Genomic DNA, 23,413 nt, shown 5'->3' with positions numbered 1-23,413 from the left:
AGCAATGAAATAAAGCAATATTGGATTATAATTCCAAGTATAAAAGAAATAACCATCAATCCATACTGCTATAAAAAATTGAATAAAAAAATAAATAGAGGCAACCGTCTTGGGTCCCCTGCCTCTTCGGGAGCTTTGTACTATCACTTTACTATCACTCAATAAACTTCGCTTTGGGGCACCTGGGTGACTAAGTCGGTTAACTGCTTTCAGCTCAGGTCATGATCCCAGGGTCCTGGGATGGAGCCTCACGTTGGGCTCGCTGCTCTGCAGGGAGCATGCTTCTCCCTCTCGCTCTCCCCCTGCTTGTGCTCTCTCGCGCTCTCTGTCAAATAAATAAATAAATAAATAAAATCTTTAATAAAAATAAAAATAAATGGAGGAGAAAAGACAAATCTCCTATGAAGAATTCATAGGTGAATGTAGGTGAATACTCTTCCCTTCAAAGTGGTGGAGCCTAACTCCCCACTACTCTACCGCAACTGATGTGTTAAGGTTACTGATAACCTTCATGTTGCCAAATCCAGCGGTCAGTTCCCAGTTTTCAGCTAAGTCCACTCCAACTTCTTTGGCAGCTCTTGATAGAAACCACTCTCTCCCCCGGTAAATACTTCCCTTAGTTTCTGAAGGCTCCTTTTTTTCTCCACGCACCCCACGCCCCACCCCCAGGAATGAGTCCGGGCAAAGCCCCTGGCACGAGACCGCTTCTCCAGCCAGGTGATCTCACTTAGCCTCACAGTTTTAAAAACCACCTACATGCTGACCACTCCCAATCTCCAACCTTTCACCTGAGCTCCAGGTTGTTCTATGCTGCTTCCCCTCCTTAGGCTTCTTCAGCTCGGTAGATAGCACCATCATTGGGCCAGCTGTGCAGAATAAAAACCTGAGACTGACTTGTGACTCCTCCTTTTTCCCCTTACTCCCACACCTAATTCATCAGCAATTCAGCCAAGTTCTACCTTCAGAAATATACCTGGAATTTTTCACCACACCGGCTTCCTAACTGTTCTTGACTTCCACGCTTACACACTCCTGTCGTTAGTTTTCCAGATAGCAGCCAGAGTGAAAAGAAGGTGTATCACTATGCCACACGAATTAACTTCTCTGCTTAAAACTTTCGAATCGCTTCCCACACCTCAGAATGAAATTTGGCCCCCTGAGAGAGTTGATAAGGCCCTCCGTAACCTGGCCCCCATACCTCTCTAGCCCCCATCCACTGCACTCTCCCTCACTCAGTCTGCTCTGACCACACCTCCCTTCCTGCTGTTCCTGGAGCACGTCAAGCTCATTCCCAAGTCAGGGACTTTGCCCTTGCGGGTCCCTCTACCTGAAATGCTTTTCCTTCAGATCTCCACATGACTCACTGCATTTCGTTCAGGCCTCTGCTGTCAGAGGCTCTGCCACCCTATTGTTTTTAAACAGCCCCCCACCAGCCCACATCTCTCTATCCCCTTACTTCAGAGCTTCCTAAATTCCTCTGTTCACAGCACCCTTACTATCTCAGTGATTTTTTCCAAAGAGCCTCGAGGCCATAAGAAATACCTACCAGTGCTGTTCAAGTAGTTAGGGCCAAAATAAAATCATGAAGTACTTAAGTCCTAACAACTTAAGTAGCAGTTTGAAAATGAATACACATAAACAGAAGGAAAAAATACTATTTCTATTTCATTTGAAATAACCACAATTACCGACTAAAGAGATGCGTGCGCCTGCTGCGTACTGCACACCCTCTCAAACCTTGGAATCCGAGGGGACACCACCTACGATGTGCCACACTGATTTCTGCCTGGTACTTGCTTTTGATCCCAGCAACCACCCCAAACCCAGCTTCGCAAAGATACCATGTCATCAAAAAGAATGCAGCACCATCTAACGTTGAAACTGTGAACTACGTCAAGCTAGAAGGTTGGTGTTCCAGCAGACTGACAGGTATCTCTGTATTTCCTTCCGAACCTTGAAATGTCCCACCGTGGCCCTGTGAATTCCCTGCATGGTGCTGGGGAGCTACAGTGGCACCATCTGGGAACCACAATCCTGTTACATTTTTCCTCTTAGTACTAATACCATTTGATATTACCTCTCATAAGTACTCCTCAGCTTATTGGAGCCTATGTCCACTGAAAGGTAAGCTCTGGAAGGCAGGGGCCTTGTCTTCATGCTCTTTCCCAGGGACCTGGAGCAGCACTTGGCTTATAGTAAGTACTCGATGTGTTAAATGCATGCAAGTATCAGGAAATGTAAGCTGAAGCCTAGTTGTACCATTATCCTCCTGTGTGACAAGTTCCTTCTTTTCTTTGGGTCTCAGTTTCTTCATCTACAAAGTAGGAACTTCAGTATAAATATCTCATGGGGCTTTATGAGGAGCCAAAGCAAATTAAGGACTAAGGGATAGAGCTCTGTTCCTATATCAGCGCTTTCTAAGGGTCTTGTTTTGGGGGGGCAGTTCCTACTAACAGCCAGACTGAAAGGACATCTCCTGGGGACAAGTGGTGTGTCCCTATGGATTCAGCTTCCGTCCATGAATGGACTGGAAAATTGCCCTGCAGACCTACATCACCGTGTCTGCCGCAGGACCCAGTCCGGCAAGGACGAGAACATCTTCATTCCTCACTCTGTGCATGGAAACTTTAAGGCATGATTTGGGGGATTTCCAGCCACAGGGCAGTCTTCTCGGAATCTCTTCTCCCCTGAATCTAGCACGGAAGCTGGCTGTCAGCGGCTCTTTACCAAATTTACCATCAGGCAGCCCCATGGTTCCTTTTTGACCACAGCTTCCTGTCCTTCCTCCTCTCCTGCTTCCCTATTCACACTCTGCCCTTTTTCCAACCTCAGACCTCCATTCCTTTGTCAGCCAATCTAACAGCGGACATCTGGGTTTTTCCTTTCTTCCCATGTTTTTCCACCAAGTCCTATAAATCCTCTCTCCTAAATATTTTTATACCTGACCGTCTTCCCTATCCCTATGGTCATGCCTAGTTTAGGCATTTACTGTTTCTGGAAAGCACATTCAGTGATTTCCCTGCCTCCGTTATCTCCCCCTCCGGTCCATTCTGCCACCATCTCAAAGAAAACACAAATCTGAGCAGGTCATTCCTGTGCCTCCAATCCCACTATAACTTCTTCTTTTTTTTTTTTTTTAATATTTTATTTATTTATTTGACAGAGAGAGAGAGAGAGAGCGAGAGGGGAAACACAAGCAAGGGGAGTGGGAGAGGGAGAAGCAGGCTTCCTGCGGAGCAGGGATCCCGATGCGGGGCTCGATCCCACGACCCTGGGATCGTGACCTGAGCCGAAGGCGGACGCTTAACGACTGAGCCACCCAGGCGCCCCTCCCACGATAACTTCTATCACCTGTGCAATAAACCCCAAAACCTCTGAGTATTACGTACAAGGACCTTTGCAATTAGCCCAGACTCCCTTTCCAGCCCCGTCTCCTACCACCAACCCCCATACAGTCACAGCAAAACGATTTCTCTCTTTAGATGCTGCCTCCTCACCGCCCCCCCCCCCCAATCCAAATCACGCCCCAATCCCACCTTCATGGGGTGAATTTCAGTCATCCTTGCAGACTCAGCTCCGGATTCACCTCCTTCAAAAGGTCTCCTCTGGCCCTCGTATTTTCACACACCCAGGGTTTGCCTCTGTCAAGGCATTTATCATAATGGAACCGTAACTGTGTTTAACTCTCTTTGTCTTCCTCCTTTAGCTAGACCACAAGCTTCTTGGAAGCAGGAGTTGATCCTTTTTCTCTGTGGCCCTCGGCTCACCACAATTTATGGAACATATCAGGCAGCCAGTAGACACTGAACAAACAGCCACAGGGTGTCATTTCTGGGTGTTTTTTTTTTTTTTTTAATTAATTTTCATTTAAATTCAATTCTTTTGTTTTTAATTAAAGATTTTTATTTGTTTGATAGAGAGAGCAGAGTGAGAGAGAGAGAGCACGAGCTGGGGGTGGGCAGAGGGAGAGGAAGAAGCAGACTCCCCGTGGAGCAGGGAGCCTGATGCGGGGCTCAATCCCAGGACCCCGGGATCACGACCTGAGCTGAAGGCAGATGCTCCACTGACTGAGCCACCCCAGGCGTCCCAGGATTTGGGGGATTTTAGAAAGCTAATACATTACCTATGCTGCCTATAATACAACACCCCCAGCAGAGTCTGAGGCGACACCAAGGAATCAAACACTTTAATATTTCCACAGTGCAACTTAGGAGTAATAATACGCGATGGGATAAATAAAGCCTATAAATAGCCTCCTGTCAGTTCAAGCGAGTCTTACTGCCAAACTGAGCTTGGGCCAATCTTGCAAAAAACATTTTTTCAGTCTTTGGAGCTTTAAGGACTTCAGAACTGCTGATAAGGGATTGAAGATGGCAGTTAAGAGCATGGCCTGACATAGCTACACACATCAGAAAGGACTAGAGTGTATGTCTGTGTTCATATAAAACACACTTCTAAATATACCTATACATTTTATAGACACATACACATACACATTGGAAAGCCTGGATGGGGAGAAACCAAAGGGTCGACAGTAGTCATTTCTCCATGGTAGGACTTCTTTTGCTTTTTGCTTACAGGCACTTTCAAAGTTAGTTACAATGTGTATTTTATTTATATACATCAATATCAAAGACCCAGGTTCCATTTTTGACTCTGCCACTCACTAGCTCTACGACTCTGGGCAAATCACCTAACTTCTCTAAGTGTGGACTCGTCCACTGACCAGAGATAATAGTGTATCTGCCTTCTGTGGTTACCGCCTTCTTTTCCTATGGCTAACTGGAGCCTCTCCCTCACTGCAAGGCCAAAAGGTGCTCTAGAAGCCAAACCAGACCTATTGAAGGCCCAGAGCTACAAAACAAAGACAGGAGGCAAGGTCTCGATGTCAACGTCTTGTAGCCAGGCCTATCACTGACCTGGGGTTGGGGCTTTTTCTCACACAGGACATCACACAAGGAAAAAAAAGTAAATTCTAACCCAAATCCCAAGTACCGGACTTCTTTCAAGAATTGTCCGAGAGGCAGCAACATTCTTTCTTTCTTTCTTTTCTTTTCTTTTTTCCCCCAGCAACGTTATTTCTTAATTCAGTTGCTCCTCCTGTCTCCCCCTCTTGCTCCATTTCCCCCTGCAGGTCCCCTAGTTACCTGTAGGTACTCCCCAAGATCTAGACCAGTGCTGTCCAACAGAACTTGCTAAGATGGCAGAAATGTTCTACAAGTCCACTGCCTGAAACAGTAGCCACTGGCCACACTGAAACATGTGAAATGTTTCTAGAGCGAACGAGAAACTGGATTTTTTATTTTATTTACCCAAATTAAGTAAATAGATACGTGTGGCCGCCACAGTGAGCAGTGCAGATCTAGGTCGCGCTCTTCTCTTGCACAAGAATCCTCAGTCATCACAGTCCACTCCAAACAGAGCTGTCCAGTTCTGCCTGAGCGCAGTCCCACCACTGTCTACATTTCCACCAGACGTTCTGTGTTGATCTATCCCAGGTAAAGCTGTCGTTTGACTGCTGGGCCCTCTCCCTGAGCTCTCCCTTTGTCACCTGCACCAGCCCCGTCCCCACCAGCCCGGTGTGCAATCCTGCCATCCGCTCACCCCTCTCGCTGGGCCCCCAGAGCCGGTTGGCCACCGATGTCTTTGACTTCGTTCCCACGGCTGCCATCCCCCAGGCCACCCTCTTCTCACTTGTCATGGCGAGAGTCTCCCACTCCAGGATCTTCCCCCTTCTCCCTACCCCACTTTGTGTCTGGACGTGGGCAGACTGAACTCTGATTTCCTGTCTCCCTGCTCTAAAGCTTTCAGGGTTGCACTGCGGCCTGCAGGTTAAGATACAAACTGGTCCAACTGGAAGATGAGGCCCTTTGCAAAGTGGCCGTCCTCGCCCAGCTCACGGCTCCACCACCTAAAAACAGCCCGATCGAAACAGCCAAAACGGCCGTGTATGCCACCCTCACTCCTGCTTCCAGGGGAAGGCCCTCCTCTGTGCCGGCCACCTCTGCTGCAAAGCCCAGCCTCCAATCCTACGCCCTCCCTCATGAAGCCCCACTCCCGCCATCAGGCTAGTCCTCGGTCTCATTTCTCTGACTTCTGAAGACCTTCTCATCCATAGAACTTGTGTGGCACTTTATGAGAAATTAGAGTGTTTGGGGAAAGAAGCCTTGGGCTTTGGAATAAAACAGACCTGGCTCTTTCACTGGCTCCATCCATTACCTCGTATGAAACCTCAAGCAAATTACTTGTTTCCTCATTTGTAAAATGCGGATGACAACACCAAACTGACAGAGAAGTCCAAGAATAACCAAATGAAATCTAAGTGGGTCAAGAGCCTAGCACAATGCCTGGTACACAGCAGATGTGCAGGAACTATTAGTTCCTTCCCTCTACCACTTTTTTCCCCAGCTCTAACACTCCTAACCCTCCACTGCTCTGATCATCAAGCCTACCATTTATCAAGTACCCTCTAATCGCTAGGGATTGTCCTAAGTGCTTCCTCTGTTATTTCCGATTATTGGCTTCATTTTGCAAATAAGGATACAGAGGCCCACAGCAGAGAGCAGATGTGCCCAAGGACACAGAACCAAGCCAGTAAATGGCACAAGTGACATTAAAACCCAAATCTGCCTGACTCCACAGTGTCTCCCTCTGCAAGCATGAGCACATCTTCAATGAAACTATCACCTCATAGAGATAAGTACTCTGTGAGTCTGTCTGGATAACAAAGCAAAAGTACCACCACGGTGTCCACAGGGTGTGTGGGTGTGTGGGTGTGTGGCTGTCATTGCTGGGTGGAGACCATGTCCTACCCTTGCTGAGCGTCTACTAGACAGGTCTGAGAGGATCCTTCCTACCTTCTCAGCCACTGGCCTTCGCAGTCCATTTCCAGCACACAAGAAGAACCGGCAAAACCAAAGGAGCAACATACCTGACAATGCAAACTGGCAGCAGTGAGTGAGTTGGTTCAATGCTTATCAGTGACACTATGCTGTGTACACAGAGGGGGCCATGCCCTGGGCTCTGGCAGCCTCAGACGGCAACACATACCAGCAAGAGACACATGCAACTGACAGGGAGATAAACAGATCCAGATCCAACTATCCAGAATCCAAGTCAGGCTGTGTTAATGACAACAGCGATAGTACTACTAGTGTGAATAATATTCATAGCAAATACTCAGGGCTTACTACATGCCAGGCATGGTTTTAAATGCTCTACATTTATTTAATCTTCACAGCTACTCCAACAGGTAAGTGCTATTACCTGCACTTTACAAACCAGAAGGTAAACACAAAGAGGTTAAGTCACCAAAAAAAAAAAAGAGGTTAAGTCACTTGCCCTGGAACACACAGATAATAAATGGCGCAGCCGGGATTCAAGCCCAGGGAATCTGGGTCCAGAGTTTGTGCTCTTAACCAGTAAACTATATTAACTATCAGAAAAATGTGAAGTTCAGAAAGCAATTCTGGCAGAAGAAACAATTTCAGTACAAAGATATAGCATTATGGTATCCTCAGAAAAAAGGCATAATGGGTAGTAGAAACAAGTAGGAAAAGTTTTGTTTGAGAAGCATTAGGGGAGACGAAAGGATTAGGGCTCAAGCATTAGATTCAAACCAACAACTTGAGTTCTGTTCTCAACTCTGTCACTGACCAGTGAGTGATCACAGGCATGTTACCTACCCTCTCGGAGCCTCAATCTCTCCATCTGAGAACATCCTCTTACTATACTTTTGTGGCACAGTGTGAGACCCACTGACCCACAGTAAGCACTTAATAAATGGTAACTGCTAATAATAATAATAGTTCACAGTAATACATTTTTTTTTAATTTTTTTTTTTTAAAGATTTTATTTATTTATTTGACAGAGAGAGCGAGAGCAGGAACACTAGCAGGGGGAGTGGGAGAGGGAGAAGCAGGCTTCCCGCCGAGCAGGGAGCCCGATGAGGGGCTCGATCCCAGGACCCTGGGACCATGACCTGAGCCAAAGGCAGATGCTTAACGACTGAGCCACCCAGGCGCCCCCACAGTAATACATTTTTATAAACAAATTTTTTTTTTAAGATTTATTTATTTATTTGAGAGAGAGAGAATGAGAGAGAGAGAGGGAGTACATGAGAGGGGGTAGGGTTAGAGGGAGAAGCGGGCTCCTCACCGAGCAGGGAGCCCGATGCGGGACTCGATCCAGGGACTCCAGGATCATGACCTGAGCCGAAGGCAGTCGCTTAACCAACTGAGCCACCCAGGCGCCCTATAAACAAATTTTTATGTTAAAGGATTTGTTAGTATATACTAGTAATACATGGCCAAAGTGTAAGACTTTGAATACCATGTAGAGTTTGGATTTCACTCTATGATAAAGGGGAGCTAGGGGTGCCTGGCTGGCTATTTGTTGGAAGAGCAGGCAACTCTTGATCTTGGGGTCGTGAGTTTGAGCCCCATGTGCGGGCATGGAGTCTAAAAAAAAAAAAAAGGCGGGGCGAGCTAAGTAAACAGCACACAATGCAGGAAACTCTGGAGAGAAGCCCATAACACAGGGCACCCAGCATTACAAACAATGGAAAGAATCAATTTTTCCTATTTCAGCCTGGCCACCACCCAAACAGCTCTGTTACTTTCTTTTTTTTTTTTTTATAAAGATTTTATCTATTTATTTGAGACAGACAGAATGAGAGACAGAGAGCATGAGAGGGAGGAGGGTCAGAGGGAGAAGCAGACTCCCTGCCGAGCAGGGAGCCCAATGCGGGACTCGATCCCGGGACTCCAGGATCATGACCTGAGCCGAAGGCAGTCGCTTAACCAACTGAGCCACCCAGGCGCCCGCTCTGTTACTTTCTTAAAAGTCGAATAACCGTGCTTCTTCGTTTTCTCTTCTTTCTTTAGACATCTCTAAAAACACCTCCTATGTCCTGCAAACCAAGAAGCCCTGGATTCAAACTCCAATCTGCACCCTGTGCAAATCTGACTTAGGTTGGCAAGGACTAACCATGGCCAGTTCAGCTTTCAAGGAGGAAGACTCCAGTGCAACCACTTCACAGCAACAGGTTGTAGTGGTGACAGGCTATTGGACAGACGTGACTTTTTCCCTCCAGGCTCTCCCTTTGCTGGACCTTCTGTGAACTGTCTGTGGTCTGGTGATAAAACTAAAAGAGAAGTGTGCAAGAGCAAACCAGGAAGGGAGGGGAGAGGAGTTCAGAGCGTGCTCAGAGAGGTGGGGGCCAGGAGCTGCTCACGTGACTGAACACTTCAGGGGATGAACTGCCTGGGTCTCTATACCTCAAAGCCACAGACATTTTTGAGCACCTACCGATGTGCAAGGCATTCAGGCTGGTATTTATGGCGGGGGGCGGGGGGGGGGAGTGCAAAAATGCTAAGAACAGCAAGTTTAAGCTTATAAAAATGTAGCTGAATGAGCAGTCAACAAAGATGAAAAAGCAAAGGGCTTTATCCAAAAATTATAAGCAGTCAAGTTTGAAGAAGAGGAAATGAAGGTGAGCTGGGGTAGATAAGGCTAGATAAGATAAAAGGGGGCTGAAGCCAGGCTGTGCAGGACTTGAACTGCCATGTAAAAGAATCTGAACTTTATTCTGTGGACACCAGGAAGTGGCACAATATTCAAGTTCACATATAAAATAGTAGGGTACGATAAAAATTAGAGTCTAAGGAAATCCCTAGGGAGAAGGGCTTAAGGTTAGGAAGGTCTGTAAGGAAACCACTGGGTTCATTCAGGTCAGAGGCTACTTACATGAACTATGGGAGTTAAAAATTTTTTTTTAATGTTCCAAAAATTTTTTAATTGCAGAAAAATAATGGACAGAATGTGGTTATTAGAAGAGGAGAGGGAAGAGTCCAGGATGACCAAGGTTTTTAGTGACTGTATTAACAGAAAAGAAACCGGAGGGAGGGCAGAAGGAAGATGATGAGTAGTTACCTGGAAGAAACCAGCCTGGGATAGGCCCTGAAGAGAGCAGCCAGTTTCTAAGCTCTGGGAAGTGGGCATTTGTAATTCCTGAATGCGTTTCTCAAACGAAAGCACCTCTAAATAATTCAGAGGTTCTCTCTCTCCTTCTCCCTCTGACCCTCTCCTCAAATAAATAAATAAAATTTTAAAAGTAAATAAATAAAGGGTCTCCTGAGTGTCTCAGTCGGTTAAATATCTAACTTTGGCTCAGGTCATGATCTCGGAGTCCTGGGATCCAGCTCTGCGCTCAGCGGGGAGTCTGCTTGTCCCTCTCCCTCAGCCCTCCCCCCAACTCGTGCTCTCTCTCTCAAATAAATAAAAAATATTTAAATAAATAAATAAATAGGGTGCCTGGGTGGCTCAGTCATTAAGCGTCTGCCTTCAGCTCAGGTCATGATCCCAGGGTCCTGGGATGGAGCCCCGCATCAGGCTCCCTGCTCAGCGGAGAGTCTATTTCTCCCTCTCCCTTTGCCTGCTACTCCCCCTGCCCATGCTCTCTTTCTCTCTCTCTCTGTCAAATAAGTAAAATCTTTAAATAAATAAATAAATAATTCAGAGGTGACCTTTCAGGAGGCAAACATTCGCTCTCCTTGTATAGATGGAAGAGAGGAAAGTCAAGAGACACATCTAATATTGTACCAAGGTGCAATAAGGAAAATAAAAATAAAAAATATCAGGCCACTTAGCCACACACTTTGTTCAAATCCTCATCATTTATCCAATTTCAGCTCACCTAAGCATCATCGGTGGTAAAGTCTACAAATTTGTTACAGTATATTTTAGGCAGCAAAGAAAACATGCAAGTCAGCGAGCTTCTATGTTCCAACACTGTCTTCCCTCTAATAAATATTGATGCCTCTCTTCCTGAACCTTCCGTCCCTGAGGATTTTTCTGTGCAGAGCTCCTTCTAAATGAATGTTTATGGGTCACTTCTCTTGCTCTAGACTGCCACTGTAGATTTTCAACACAAACTGTTTTCTGAGGGAAAGAAGTCTGGGGGGGGGGGGCCTCTTCTGTTCTAGAAACAAACACAAGGTTAAATGGGACAAAGAGGGAAAATGGTGAAGGGAACAACAAAAGGAGGAAGAAAAAGGGAGCACAGTTCTCTTTTGTTTAAAGAAACAAAGTGATTCAAACTCATTTGCTTAGGATCAGGTGGAGCTTCCCACAAAGGTAGAGAGAGAGGACGGGCATATTCCTACCTGCAGAAACATCTAAGAGAATTCCTTTTCTCCACACTAAAAGGATATGTTGGTCACACAGATTTTACTTATTGAAAGACGGGGGGTGGGGCCCTGAGCTGACCATCCCAGGGGCTATTTTTCCAACATTCTCTCTGGCTTCTACCCTAGTGATCTAGGTTACCCTTTAGCTGCCCTGAGATATAAATAGCATACATTTCCTTTCTCAGGCCAGACAGACTTTAATGCTTTGTTTCCTGGGTTCAGGGGAAAAAGTACTCACAGCACATCTCATTTGAAATCTGAGTTACTACAAAGCTGCCTCACTTTGAATCAACCATGGAAATAAGAAAACCACTTCAAAAGACCAAAATTTGTTTGTTATTACCGCTTTGTTAAATCAGCCCAGAAGAGCCCCACTGGGACTTCTGAGTAGTTCTTTCCCTTCCTAGCGCATACCTCAGAATCTTCCAGAACACAGCTCCAGGTCTTTGCATGTGCCCAGGATGAAATGCAGGTGAATGTTTTACACAAGGACAGGGTGAGTACGGAGGCCTAAGGAGGATCCCTCAAGGGGTTTTCTGGATAAGAGCACCTTCACTTGCTGGATAGGAATAAGAAGGCATTTGTCCTTATTTCTTTTTAAGGAAAGAAAAAGCTCCATAGAGAAGAACAAATAAGTGAGGAAGCAGAAAAGCCCCACCTGTGATAGCTACTTGTCTTAGCCTAAGAGAATCAGATGAACAGGTTACCACTCCTCCAGCAGAGTCCGCAACCATTTCAACATCACATCTGTCAGACCCCTCTCAGTTAGACTGTCAGCTCCTTGAGGGAGCCCTGTTTCTCCTGAAGTGCATCACGAGTAGCATTTTAAAGCAGCCTTTTGCCTCGGGTCAGTTCCTCAGGCTATCAGGAAGTGGGTATTTTGATCATATGCATATGGGAAGAACCAAATCCACTACCTGTTTCTGGGCCTGGACTATCCAGAACATCCAGAGGAGACCCAGAGAGTGACTCTCCTCTGAGGCCAGAGCAACTCTGGAAACAGAGATGAGAGACAGAACGGGGGGCTTGGCGCCATCTCTTACCAATTTTAACATGAGCAACTTAGCAATTAATAGCATAACCCCACTTACTGTAGGTACTATGATGGGGTCAAATCATTTTAAAACAAAACTAAAAACAAAACCTTGACAATCATTCCTCACCAGCATGTGACTAGGTTTTGTTTTTCGAACAGAAACGAAAGATTCTGAGATCCCTTGCATTTATCACCCAGGGGCAGATAACTGGTTTCAGAGCTGTCCTGACTTCTCCCAGAAGACCTCAGTCCACTTAGAGAATGAAGCACTCCAGCAACCTGGCGCTGGCACGCTGGCTGAGAAAACACAACCCACCTCGTTCTGTGGCCACGGGGCCTGTTCTCAGTCGCAGGCTCTCACCAGTCCCAGCACCACAGCCCAGAATGTCATGGGAACCAAAGCAACAGCTGTCTCAAGATCAGTACTTCAAGTGAGAAGAGATAAGCCCAAGAAAGACACAAACTATAAGCACCATCAGGAGCCTCAACTGCGCCTTGCGGCAGCTGCAATGAAGGAAAAGTATAAGCACTGAGGAATTCCTTTGCTCACCCGATTTCCTCTCATTTTACAAACTTTGTGCAATATGCTATCCCCACCCTCCTTGCCCCAGCCCCTCATAGTTTCCAAGCCTTATAAGAGCAAGCGGAGTGCTGGCCCACACTTAACACAGCTACTTGACCGACTCTTCATCTTTCGCAAATGGCTGAGAAAAGGGGCACGAATGGGTACCAGTGGTCATGCCAAAGCTCACACATAACTGGAGCCGCATGGGCACACCCAGGAGAAAAACATGCCAAAGAGCCCTCGCAGAAAATCCAGGTCTGCAGGTCCTCCCAAAGCACCAGACTGACGCACACTTCAGCCCTGGGCCTCTCGCTTTCCAAAAAACAACCTCCTGCTCAACAATTGGGCTTTTGTGCTGCACAATATTCCCCAGTAAGGGCTCGGTTTAAAAAAATCTAGTCCCTTTCACCTGTAACCTCATCCTGGCCTCGGGTCCCAAGGTGGACAGGGCCCTCTTGGACTCCAGGTCTGCGCACATCCCCATCTATCACACGGGCCGAAGACCGACAAGAGAGCCAGGCGGCCCCAATACACACACCCTTCCTTGCCCAAAGCAAGGCACCATCAAGGAGAGCGCACCCCCAACACAAGCCAAACACGGAAGGTCAGGATGGAGAAACTGAGGCTCAGAAAGGGGCAGCGACTGGCCCCAGGTCACACAGCGAGTCAGGAACGGAGTTTCACTACAACCCCAGCCTCCCAGATTCCTGAGTACCACACAGCCATCCGCCTGCCCTCACCACTCCGGCTAAGAATAACATCCCCACGGAACTTCAGTCCAGCGTCCCCGCCTCCTGAGGGCCAGGACCTTAGTCTTTGCCCCGTGCGTCCACCGGCCAAACCGCAGACCGTGCCCATCCGCGGGCCTGGCCCGCCGCCGGCCCCCGCCCAGAGCCCCAGCCCAGCCACCCACAGGCCTCCAAAGACCTGCAGAGTCGCAGTCCCGAGAGTCGGCGGCGGCAGACATTTCCCTGCCTGCTTCTTCAAGCTCTTCATCACGCCGCCCGCACCGCCCCACCCGCTCCGCCCCCAGAGGGGCCCACCCCGCGTGTCACCTCCGCCAATCGAAGGCCCAGCTTCCCCATAGCCCCGCCCCTAAACAGAAAGGTGCCCGCCCCCGTAGCCGCACTTTCTCCAATCCCCACCACCCGTTTCGAGACGGATACCTGCCTCCGCCAATCCCGGCGCACGGCGGCCCGGTGCCTGGAGGCGAGTTCCAACCGAGCGGCGTGGGCGGCTCGGGCTCCGGCCGGGTGCACCTGTATTGAGACAGCCACAGGAACTCAGGATCCGGAGTCGCAGGATCGAAACCTGTGGCGGGGACATAGACGGAATGCTGAGCTATGGGCTTGAAGAGCCGGTTCCACCTCAGCATGACTGTATGCAAATCGCTCAGCCTCCCGGGAGTCTCTAAGCCTGTCTCCCTGCGCACTCGGTGCGTTTCAGAGTCAAATGCAATAATAAATGTGAAAACAAAAGTAACCTTCCAGGCTAGACCCGCGCCACTCCTCCGTGATAACTATGTGCCAGTGTCTGTGCTTCATAGGTGTATCTCTCCTTAATCCTCACAACTAACTTCAGGAGGTAGGGAACTATTTTCCCATGGCAGCTGAGCTCAGAGACCTTAAGTCTAAGGTTGCGACGGGGGAATTCAAATAGCTGTCAGTAGTAGGGAGTGGGTTGGGTGCTTTTATTGCCCATCATCTCCGTCAGCAACTTGTAAACTACTCCAAATAAACACACACTCTAAGTAAAAGCAGTGTGCTTGCTATGGGATACGCCTTCAAGACAAGTCCTCTCAAAGACAAGTCCTCTGGTTCCCCCTTAAGCAGACTGCCACTCCTTCCTAGAAATTCTCTAGTGGTTCCGCCTTTCACTCAAACCCAGGTCTGTCTGAGCCCCAAACGCTTTTGGTTTCCTATGCTCTTTTGCCTGCTCTTGTAGAACTGCATGAACCTAACCGAACTGAATTGGATTTGCAAGGGTATCATAAATGAAGAAATTTGGGTTCCAGGCCCCAGTGTGGCACCACCAGACACAGCTTTTAAAATTCTTTTCAGCATTAACATACTGTTAACCCATCCTGGGCCTCATCTGATCCTCACAAAACTCTTGGAGTAGTAGGGAAGGCAGGTTCATATCTCCATTGTACAAATGATAAAGCCAAGGCCTAAGGAAATAAAATATACTGTTCACGTTCACAGCTAGGAAGTGGCAGAGCTGGGATCTGAATTGAAATCTCTGGACCCGGTGGGCATGAGTTAGAACCTGGGGTTCCAAACCTTGTCATATTACTTCAATTGATGAATGACCTTGGGTAAGCTACTTACCTTCTCTGTGTCAGTTTACTCATCTATAAAACAGGATATCTACTCTTTAGTATTGCTCAAAAGACAGAACAGGAGAACATGGTTGGTGTGCATTGTCTAGATGTCTAGAAAAATGTCTGGGACATAGTAGGTGCTCATTTCGGGTTAGCTACTTCTTTTCTCTAACTGTGGTCTCTTGACCAAGGTACTTCTACTCCCTGACCTTTTGGTTGTGCTGCATATTACCCACCAAGGACTGGGTGGAGAAAACCTATTTCCTTTCACCTTTCACCTCACACCTCATCCTGGACTCCAGTCCCTTTATCTGTAAAATGCAAGGGTTGGGCTGGTAGACACCTAAGAGTCTTCAGCAGTGAGAGTCCCCTCTTACCCGGGCCCCTCCCTGAGGAAGTCCACATCCGGACGACTACTCAGAGAAGAACTTGATTCAGTGCAGGTTCCTGCTGGTTGTCCCAAGTGTGGGCCCCAGAAGGCAGAGTAGGGAAGACAACCGATAGACACACACTTAAGCCTAAAAGAGGGAAGTCATCCTTGATTCCTCTCTCTGCATCCTCACAGCTGGCCTCAAGCTTGTTCTTCCATTCAACACATATCCATGAAGTATCTACTAGGTGCCAGGCACCGTCCTAACCACTGGGGGTAAAGATGTGAACACAACCCAAACTCACTGCCCCCGGGGCACCTTCATTCCTTCAGTTTGAGTTCTCCAGTGTACCCTCTCCTCCCCATCCCTATTACCAGGCCCTAGCTTGAGCCTCAGTTTTGTGGGTTGTTTTTTTTTTTTTAAGATTTATTTATTTGAGGGGCGCCTGGGTGGCTCAGTTGGTTAAGCGACTGCCTTCGGCTCAGGTCATGATCCTGGAGTCCCAGGATCGAGTCCCGCATCGGGCTCCCTGCTCGGCGGGGAGTCTGCTTCTCCCTCTGACCCTCCCCCGTCTCATGCTCTCTCTCTCTATCTCATTCTCTCTCTCAAATAAATAAATAAAATCTTTAAAAAAAAAAAAAGATTTATTTATTTGAGGGGCGCCTGGGTGGCTCAGTTGGTTAAGCGACTGCCTTCGGCTCAGGTCATGATCCTGGAGTCCCTGGATTGAGTCCCGCATCGGGCTCCCTGCTCGGCGGGGAGCCTGCTTCTGCCTCTGACCCTCCTCCCTCTCATGTGCTCTCTCTCTCTCATTCTCTCTGTCTCAAATAAATAAATAAAATCTTTAAAAAAAAAAAAAGATTTATTTATTTGAGGCGGGGAGGGGCAGAGGGAGAGAAAATCTTAAGGAGACTGCGCACTGAGTGTGGAGCCCGACCTGGGGCTTGATCCCACAACGCTGAGATCACGACCTGAGCTGAAATCCAAGAGCCAGGCACTCAACTGACTGAGCTACCCAGCGCCCCTCCAAGCCTAAATTTTTACACCCGAACCCTTGCAATACACTTCCATTGACCTCCCTGCCCCAGGCTCTCCCCCTTCCGCACCAGTTGCCAGAGGAACTTTTCCTACATGCAAATCTACCTTGTCATTCCTTTGTTTAAAACTCCTATAGCTCCCCGAGCTGGAGGGCAAAGTCCAAGACCCTTCCTCAGCTGTCTTTGCTGGCCTCTCCTGGCTCAGCTCCTTCCACATCTTCCTACCCCAAGTTCAATCCCACCCAACAACCTGCTCTTCCCTCTGACAGCCCTTTCCCCCTTGTTGCCTGCCTGGGAGAAACCTCATTCATCTTTCAGCTCTCAGCTTACACATCACCTCCGCCGAAGTCTTTCCTCACAGAACCGTTTATATGGGATAAGGTGGCATAAGCTTAGAAAGCACTTATAAAAGATTCTGCATCGAAACACAGGAGCTCGGGGCACTTGGGTGGCTCAGTCAGTTAAGCGTCTGACTTGGGCTCAGGTCATGATCTCAGGGTCATGGGATGGAGCCCCGATGGAGCCCCACAACGGGCTTCGTGCTCAGTGGGGAGTTTGCTGGTCCCTTGTCCCTCTCCCTCCGTTCCTCCTACCCCTCACCCCTTCCCCTGCTCGTGCTCTCTCCTCTCAAATAAATAAATAAATCCTGTAAAACAAACAAACAGGCAAACAAAACCCATAAGAGCTCAAGCTCTGGAGGAGACTATCTAGTCCTGTCTTATCCTGGCTCCATGGGTTCACCAGCTGTGACCTCAAGCAAGACACTTAAACTCTCTGAGCCTCAGGTTCCTGATCTGTAAAATGGAGAGGTTGCTGATACCTACCTTGTAAGGCTGCAGTAAGGAAAACAATATAATGTGTGAAAAGTTCCTAGAACGGGGTCAAACACACACTGCGTCAACAATGAACGTTAGCTAAGTTATGGACCCTCTTGTACAGAAGGTAGAAACAGTTTCTGAGCTCCTACTATGTGCTGGGCACTCTCACATGTGTTATGCCATTTAACCCTCACAACTCCGTGAGGAAGATATTCTTTACATGCACAAATCTACAAGCCAAGGTTCAGAGAGGTGAAAGGTGGTTTGCCCCAAGTCACACACAGCTAGGGATCAGCAAAGATAGTTTCAAAGGCAAGGGGGCTGTGTAGCTTCAAGGTCCATGCTCTTTGCTTGTTTACTATTGTTACCCCTCGTACATCTACTAATAATAATCGTAAGATGAGTTATCCTTATGAGTTGAAGCTTTGGAGACAAATTTCCCCCCGCTCATAGAATAAACTTTAAACCCCTTAACCAGGCATTCAAGGCTCTGTAATCTTGTTTCTACTTCCTTTTCCCACATATGCCAGGTTGCACCCAAAGCCAGTCTCCTTCCTGGCACACCAGGTAGCTAAGTTGGAGCGCCTGGAGGTTCAGTCTCTATGGTGAGACCACGATGGGAGGGAGGCACCCCCTGCCCCATTCCCACAGAGACAAGGTGCTGGCTGGAAAGGAAACAAGTAACAGTGTTGGGTAACACCTAAGCCCAGCACCTGGTGGCTCGGATTTGCATGTTCTGTGGCTAATCCTCTGTTCTGTAAAAACTCTCCTTTACCTGCCTGGCTGAAATCCTGATCCAAACAAATTCTGCCCCAGAAGCCACTAACCTCTCACTGCTAAGCCAAAGCTAGACTCTTTCCTCAGCTGCAGTGGGAGAGAGAGCAGGGTTCAAGGGCAGGAGAGCCCATGTGCCAGACTTCTCTTGGTCCCATCTGTGGTTGCCAGAGACAGGAAAGATGGGCCTCTAGAAGCTACAGACCCAGCTAACTTGTAAAAGATTCTACATCAGAATCACAGCCTATCCTGTGCAGCCCTGCCCAGAACCAGGAGGACAAAGGGGGCTCTGCTGGAGTTAAAACTCAGGTCTGGAAATGGGAAACCAGAAATGCAAACAGGTGGTTGGCTCACAGCCTGAGGGCACTGTGGCTTCAGGCCAGCAGGTTTGAGAGGGCACAGAAACTGTGGAGTGTGAGGCCAAAGGGTGGAAAGTCAACTGGCAGCAGGGTAGGTCAGTGCACAGCCAACGCCCCCACCCCAGAGAACTTGGGGTCTTACCTACCTGGACAGGCCCTGGCAACTTCTTGGAGGAACATCCTGGTGTGTGAACCAAAGGGCAGCTGGAACACGAGGCTGAGCTCCGCTGTGTCCAGTTGGACGGTCACATCTGAGCCTGCACAGAGGAGGTGGGAATTGAGACCTTGGCCTCCAGGAACCAAGTGCTAAGGCTCGCGGCCCCAGAATGGAGATCCCAAGGCTCCTTCGGCCATAAAGCAGTTCACCCAAGGCTGCTACTGGGCCATAAGGGAATCTCTGTACCCGGAGCTACAAATGAACATCCTCCTCGCTCCACGGAGGGGGTGGACCAAGGTTCTAACAGTCAGGAAGCCTTGCCACAAGAGTCTTAGATGGGGCTGGGAGAGAATAAGTTCTCTAACCTGTGGTCTCTCCCTCCTCGAGCAGAAGGAAAAGCACATGGAGGCAGACAAGAGCAGCTATCTGTCTATCCATGGTCCACCTGACTATGACAGGCATGAGCGAGGTCCTGGGAATACCATGGTGAAGAGAATGGACACAGCCTGTCTGCGGGCTCATGGTGAGCACCCACAAATGTGCTGAACTAATAAGTGAGTAGGAGCAATCCAGCACCGTGATCAAGAGGGTGGGCTCCAGTGTCTGGATTCTGGGTTTGAAACCTGGTTCCACCACTTACTAAGTTACTTAATTTCCCTGGGCCTCGGTTACCTCTTCCATAAAATAGGGATGAGAGCATTGATAACCTCATGGAGTTGTGAGGAAAGCAGCATATGATGCCTATAAAGCTCTTAGCACAGTGCCTGGCACAAGACGACCAGGGATTAAACATTCATTTCTGTTGTTATTACCACCGCCATTACTATAGTCTGGCAAAGGAGGTAAGCATTAAACTGGTTCACCACCGATAATTAAATCAACGTGAATGACAGAGACCTGGCGAGGATGAGAAAAAGGAACGGGTATCAGTGAGGCTTGGACAATTTCAGGAGGCTCAACAGAAGCTTCCTGGAAAAAAGCAAAGTGTGAACTGAAGCCCTGAAGGATGAGTTGGCTAAGTGAAAGGAGGTGTAGGGGCTTTCAGGAAGAGGGAACAGCATGTGCAGGGGCTCGGTGGTGTCATGTTTGAGGTGATGGGAAGCCATCCAGAGGATTCCAAGCACAGCAAGGAGGAGGAGAATGATGGAACCCAGGCCAGAGAGGTGGGCGGGCTTGATCCTCCAGCGTCGTGCTTGCCACGGGAAGGACATCAGAGTGCTCTTACTTCACACCATTCTTCTCTCTGCAGCTCCTCTACCCCCTGCCCCAGCTGGGACTCACGCTGAAAGGACCACTCACCAAGAATGTAGAGTTCGCCTTCTGGGGACACTGTGGGGAGGGAAACGGAAAGGCCCTTAGCCATTGGGCACCCTAGCCCCTGCAAGGGCAGACATGACCCAGGGACCCAGAGAAGAGGGATTCATACCGCCCAGCCCTTGTGGCACCTTCTTCCAGCGTAAAATCCCGTGAGACTGGCACTATCTGGTCCAAAGAGACATCGTCCCCCGTAATGGCCATCCTCCGGTGCATATACATGAAGAGACTAAGGGCAGGAAGCAGCAGTGAAGACAGGGCCCACTGGCCGTCCCTCAGGCCCATCAGGGGGGCCTTGGGTGCTCACATTCCCTCCTTGGTCCCTAGGGTCATGCTGGGGGTGCCTAGTTATACACAATCCTCATGCCTTCTCTGTCCACGATGCCCATCAGAGACCGCAATTCTATGGATAGGTCCTCAAAGCTGAATGTGTCTTATTTTGGGGGCGCCCCTGCTTTGTGAGTAAAACATGTGCGTCATCTATCCATTGTGTGTAACAGCAATAGCACAATCCCGGCCACCCCCTTCCCTCTCTGACCACAGTTTTGCTATCTGTAAATTGAGGGTGGTAGATTCGAAAATGTCTCATGCCCCTCCCTCCCAGCTCTGAGATCGTGAGGTTCACTTTCTGGCTCTGAGACCTTTGATAAGTAGTCTTCATTCTCTCTCTGCTTCTGTGTAATATGTAGGCATTACTAGCAACATTTATTGGGTACTTTCTATGTCCTTCACAATGTTTGAAACATTTTACAGGTACAAACTCACTCTAATCTTCAATCTGGACAAATTGAAGTACAGAGGTTGCTTGCTCAAGATCACGTGGTTCAGGGGGTGCCTGAATGGTTCAGTCGGTTAAGTGTTGGACTCTTGATTTTGGCTCAGGGTGTGCTCTCAGAGATAGAACCCTGCCTGGGGCCTTGTGGAGCCTGCTTAAGATTCTCTTTCCTGGCGCCTGGGTGGCTCAGTCGTTAAGCGTCTGCCTTCGGCTCAGGTCGGGGTCCCATCGAGCCCCACATTGGGCTCCCTGCTCCGCGGGAGGCCTGCTTCTCCCTCTCCCACTCCCCCTGCTTGTGTTCCCTCTCTCACTGTGCCTCTCTCTGTCAAATAAATAAACAAAATCTTTAAAAAAAAAAAAAAGATTCTCTTTCCCTCTCCCCCTGCCCCTCCCTGCCCCACTCGCTCTCACACTCTCTTTCTAAAACAAAAAGAAAAAAAGGTCATGTGGCTCAGAAGTAATAAAACCTGGGGCGCCTGGGTGGCTCAGTTTGTTAAGCAACTGCCTTCGGCTCAGGTCTATGATCCTGGAGTCCCAGGATCGAGTCCCACATCCAGCTCCCTGCTCGGCGGCGGCAGGGAGTCTGCTTCTCCCTCTGACCCTCCTCCCTCTCATGCTCTCTCTCTATCATTCTCTCTCTCTCTCTCAATAAATAAATAAAAATCTTAAAAAAAAAAATAAGTAATAAAACCTGGATTTGAACCCAGGCAGAAAGACCACGCAACTCAAGATCTGGACAAGTACATTAAGTCATCTATGCCTGAGGAGTTTTTTCATCAGATTTTGAGGATTATATGAGCTAATACACATGATGAAGCGCTTAGAATATAGTGTTCAAACCATGTTAAGTATCATTATTATAATTAATCTAGAAGACTTAGACTCTACCCCAGAGGGATGGCTGAAGTCCAGCTGGAGGGTACAGTGAAGAATAACCCCAAGGCTCGACAAGCAAGGACCAAACCCCTCACTTACGCATGTTCCTGGCCACGTTTCTGACGGTGGCGCACGAGTCCCAGGAGGCGGCTCTGCCTGCTTTCTCCCTCACACAGCACACCTTGTACTGCCTGCTGCGTAGGGTCAAGGGAAGCCAAAACGAAACCCCAGGCCAGGCCTCTGCCAGCCCAGCCCAGCCCACCTTCCCTGCCCTTCCGTTGCTCATCCAGATTCACTGTGTGACCTTGAGCAAGTCACTTCACTTCTCTGATCCTTCCTTATCTGTGAAATGGGGATGATAACACCCAACTTCACAGTAGGTTGGGAGCATAACAGTATTTAAAGCACTGGGAAGAGTCCAGCACTGAGCAAGTACTTAGTAAATACTGGTTTCCTTCTCCCCTGATGGCACAGAGAGAGGGAGGAGAGCAGATAGACACATAGACACAGTCCATTCCACTTCCCAGGGCCAGGGAGGGTGCCCGGGCTGGGAGCTCAGTGCTGGGAAGGATATGATGATGCAGTATTCTCCCTCAGCCAGGGTCTCCTGGATCGCCACAGACTGGTCCATGCTGGGCCCTGCTGGACAGACACACCCTGGGGAGACAGCAGATAGGAGCCCCCTTTGGTCAACAAGTTACCCAGGAGGTGATAGAGCTGCCTCAGAGGGCTGGGGGGCAGGGAGGAGGGGCCCTTGTACAGGGAGAGGGTAGAGGAGGCCTGACTCTCCTCTTCCTCCTCCTTAGATGGGCCTTTTAGTTTCTAGGGAGAGGGGCCATCCCTTTGGCCCTGGAGGGATGTACAATTTGTTGTACCACCCTTTGTCTGGAAGGGCATCCAGTTGTTTCTGAGTGGGGTCCTGTCAACTAGTTGGAAGATGGGTGCCTTGTCCCATTACTGGAGATGGAGACACGGTCCCACTGCCCCCGGGATAGGGCTCTGCCTCCCTTTTTGGGGAGCAGTAGTAGTCCTGGTGGCACCTCTCTGGGAGGTGTCCGTGGTGTGTCTGCATGGGTTTTGGGGGAAACGTCCTGTTCTCAGAAAGGGCGGTGTCTCATCCTGGACAAGGACCCCAGTCCTGTTCCTCTTTCCTTGGAGACAGGAAAAAACATCCCACTGCTCCTTGCCCCCCCGCCCCCCGCCGCCCCGCCCAGCAGGCCTCATTGCATCAGCCACAGGCCAGGGGGTGTCTGGTTTTGACAGCCGCAGGACAAGGGTCTCAGCCCTCAGTTTGCCCACTCCCTCCTGCCCAGCCCTGCCCTGGCTTCCCTGCTCCGCACCGGCTCCCAGCCCCCTGCCATTGCCACCTACCTCCCGAGCTGTCACTGCTGGGTAGTGGGACACCGCGGCCCTGGCCGGCTAGTGACTACGTTTCCCAGCAGCCCCTGCGCCACAAGATGGTCAGCCAGCCTGCAAGTCCCAGCATGCCCGCACCAATCACGGGGGCGCTGGTGTGTGTGTGTGGGGGGGGGTGCTCCCCACCCCCATTAACTCTTTAGGTCCTGGGCTACGCTGGGCTCCCGATTCCAGAAAGGTTTTCTTAGTGAATGATCTAACTTCCACCCCAGCCCTCCAAGTCATGGGGCCAGAGCTCCTCGCCCAGGGCACGGAAGGAAGATGGCCACGTCTGCCTTAAGGGAAAAAAGAATGCATTTTCATTTTCTCCTCTATTCCATCCTCAACTCCCATCCACGCTGGCCAGCTCTGGCCTTGACTGGAACGCTTTCTCCCCACAGAACTACCTTGTCCTAGCTTAAA

General features: G+C 49.0%; 1 protein-coding gene across 1 annotated transcript in view; it reads right to left on the bottom strand.

The window, feature by feature from the left end:
• INPP5B (inositol polyphosphate-5-phosphatase B) overlaps positions 1-23,029 on the bottom strand; it is a 47,323-nt gene extending 24,294 nt beyond the window's left edge. The window contains 9 exon segments of the mRNA XM_035019039.1: positions 13,719-13,815; positions 13,817-13,914; positions 13,917-14,102; positions 18,620-18,730; positions 19,930-19,959; positions 20,076-20,173; positions 21,695-21,786; positions 22,170-22,252; positions 22,967-23,029. Of these exon segments, the coding sequence (XP_034874930.1) occupies positions 13,719-13,815; positions 13,817-13,914; positions 13,917-14,102; positions 18,620-18,730; positions 19,930-19,959; positions 20,076-20,173; positions 21,695-21,786; positions 22,170-22,226 (769 nt within the window). The 5' untranslated portion in view covers positions 22,227-22,252; positions 22,967-23,029.
• Between the last annotated feature and the right edge of the window lie 384 nt (positions 23,030-23,413).

Source organism: Mirounga leonina, unplaced genomic scaffold (genome assembly GCF_011800145.1).
Source record: "Mirounga leonina isolate KUSES-001 unplaced genomic scaffold, KU_Mleo_1.0 Mir_173, whole genome shotgun sequence".
Taxonomy (NCBI): domain Eukaryota; kingdom Metazoa; phylum Chordata; class Mammalia; order Carnivora; family Phocidae; genus Mirounga; species Mirounga leonina.
The sequence above is the reverse complement of the archived record's forward strand: the minus strand, read 5'-3'. Positions and strand labels throughout refer to the sequence as shown.